At 36.5% G+C, this 1,614-nt stretch overlaps 1 protein-coding gene across 1 annotated transcript in view; it reads right to left on the bottom strand.

The window, feature by feature from the left end:
* Nucleotides 1–267: 267 nt before the first annotated feature.
* Nucleotides 268–1,614, bottom strand: part of LOC101853945 (cationic trypsin) — a gene marked incomplete at its 5' end in the record, with an annotated part of 8,660 nt that continues 7,313 nt past the window's right edge. Inside the window, 1 exon segment of the mRNA XM_013084145.2 lies at nt 268–1,249. Coding sequence (XP_012939599.1) covers nt 1,100–1,249 — 150 coding nt within the window.

A 1,614-nucleotide genomic window follows, 5' to 3' on the forward strand; every position in this document is an offset into this window, starting at 1 on the left:
AAACCACTGATAGGTTATTATTGATCTTGCTGTTCTTAGAGTTTTTAGGCTCTCTTCCTAACCTATCGGAGATGGTTGTTAAATTTTGGAAGTCTTACCCCTCAAATAAACGCAAAATAGAAAGATGTGTTAACTTCATACCATGTAGGGCATGCCATTTGCTTCAGTAACAATATAAAAGAAACATGGCGCCCTTTTTAACCAGATCATAACAACGGTATCAACATGCACAAACACTCAGGTTATAAATAGTAAGCACTCGTTTGCTTGTGCTTCTTGAGCTCATTTATTTTCTTATTTACTTTAGACATTGCAATAAAACCAACAACGATCAGTTATAGTACCATTTGTCAACATGCACACTTTTTTTTATTTGCCTTGCACATCTTTATATTCTTGATAGAAGACATATAATTGTACCTGAATATTAGACATATTCATATTTTTTAAAACCCAACTGATTCGCGATTTAGATTTCTCATACCAAAGGATACTCATAATTTTGAAAGTCAAAGTAAATACTTTCCTTCCAACACAATATGTGGTGAACAAAAAAGGAACAAATAATTTTACTGACTCAGCATCTGAGGATCAAAATGATAGTGAAAAAGATTTACCTTGCAGAGGTATGTGTATTTAGCAGTATGTTATCAAGAAATTCACGTTTTATTGTTTCTAATTTACTTAACCTTTAATATATTGTGACAGAAAAGTTAATGATTTATTGGCACATGTTTGGCTGGCGCTCTATGACTATTTGCTCCGCTGTTTCTACTTCTATTTCAAAACTCTTCTCTTTTCCAGTCCAACTCTCCCATTTTATCTTTATAAGATCCGTCATCATCAATGTCATCATAAACACTTTGCCCCTAACCCCCCCCCTCCACACCCACACACCCACCAAAAAAACAACAAAAACAAAACAAAAACAAAAGAAAAACAAAAACGAAAATACTTTTTGTGGTACAGATTATCTTTTCATATCCTCTTGCTTTTGGCCATGTCGATGTATTCATTCAAATTCTCCTCAAACAATATAATAATTATCGTGAGGAACGTCGTCTGGAGCAGCGAGTTGGTACGTAAGACTACAGCTAGCTTAATAATCATGCTCAATCTTTCGGATCCAGGCCCTGTAAGCTGTGATCCTTGAGGAGACATCCGGGAAGCAGCCGTTGCAGACGGAAAGGCCCCAGGATATGACACCTACCAACTTGCCGTTACACACAAGAGGACTGCCGGCGTCACCCTGCGGGAGAAGTGCATATTTTAGAGGATGTTATCTTAGTTTTAGTAAGAGTTTACGGCAATTGCAAAACAATAAGGTAATATATGTGCCGAAGATTAGATGTGTTACAAGAGAGTAACAAACACGGGAGATGAGGATGATGGGTGTTTGACAGGACGTTGTATCTCTCTCAGTCTTGGTTGGCCCTGACAGAATGGGTCAAAACCCGCCTCAGTAATGATATAAAGTGTATTTCTAAGGACGAAAAACGCTTAGAACTACCATTAGATAGATAGATAGATAGATAGATAGATAGATAGATAGATAGATAGATAGATAGATAGATAGATAGATAGATAGATAGATAGATAGATAGATAGCCGAAA

This window comes from Aplysia californica, unplaced genomic scaffold, assembly GCF_000002075.1.
Source record: "Aplysia californica isolate F4 #8 unplaced genomic scaffold, AplCal3.0 scaffold00274, whole genome shotgun sequence".
NCBI lineage: Eukaryota > Metazoa > Mollusca > Gastropoda > Aplysiida > Aplysiidae > Aplysia > Aplysia californica.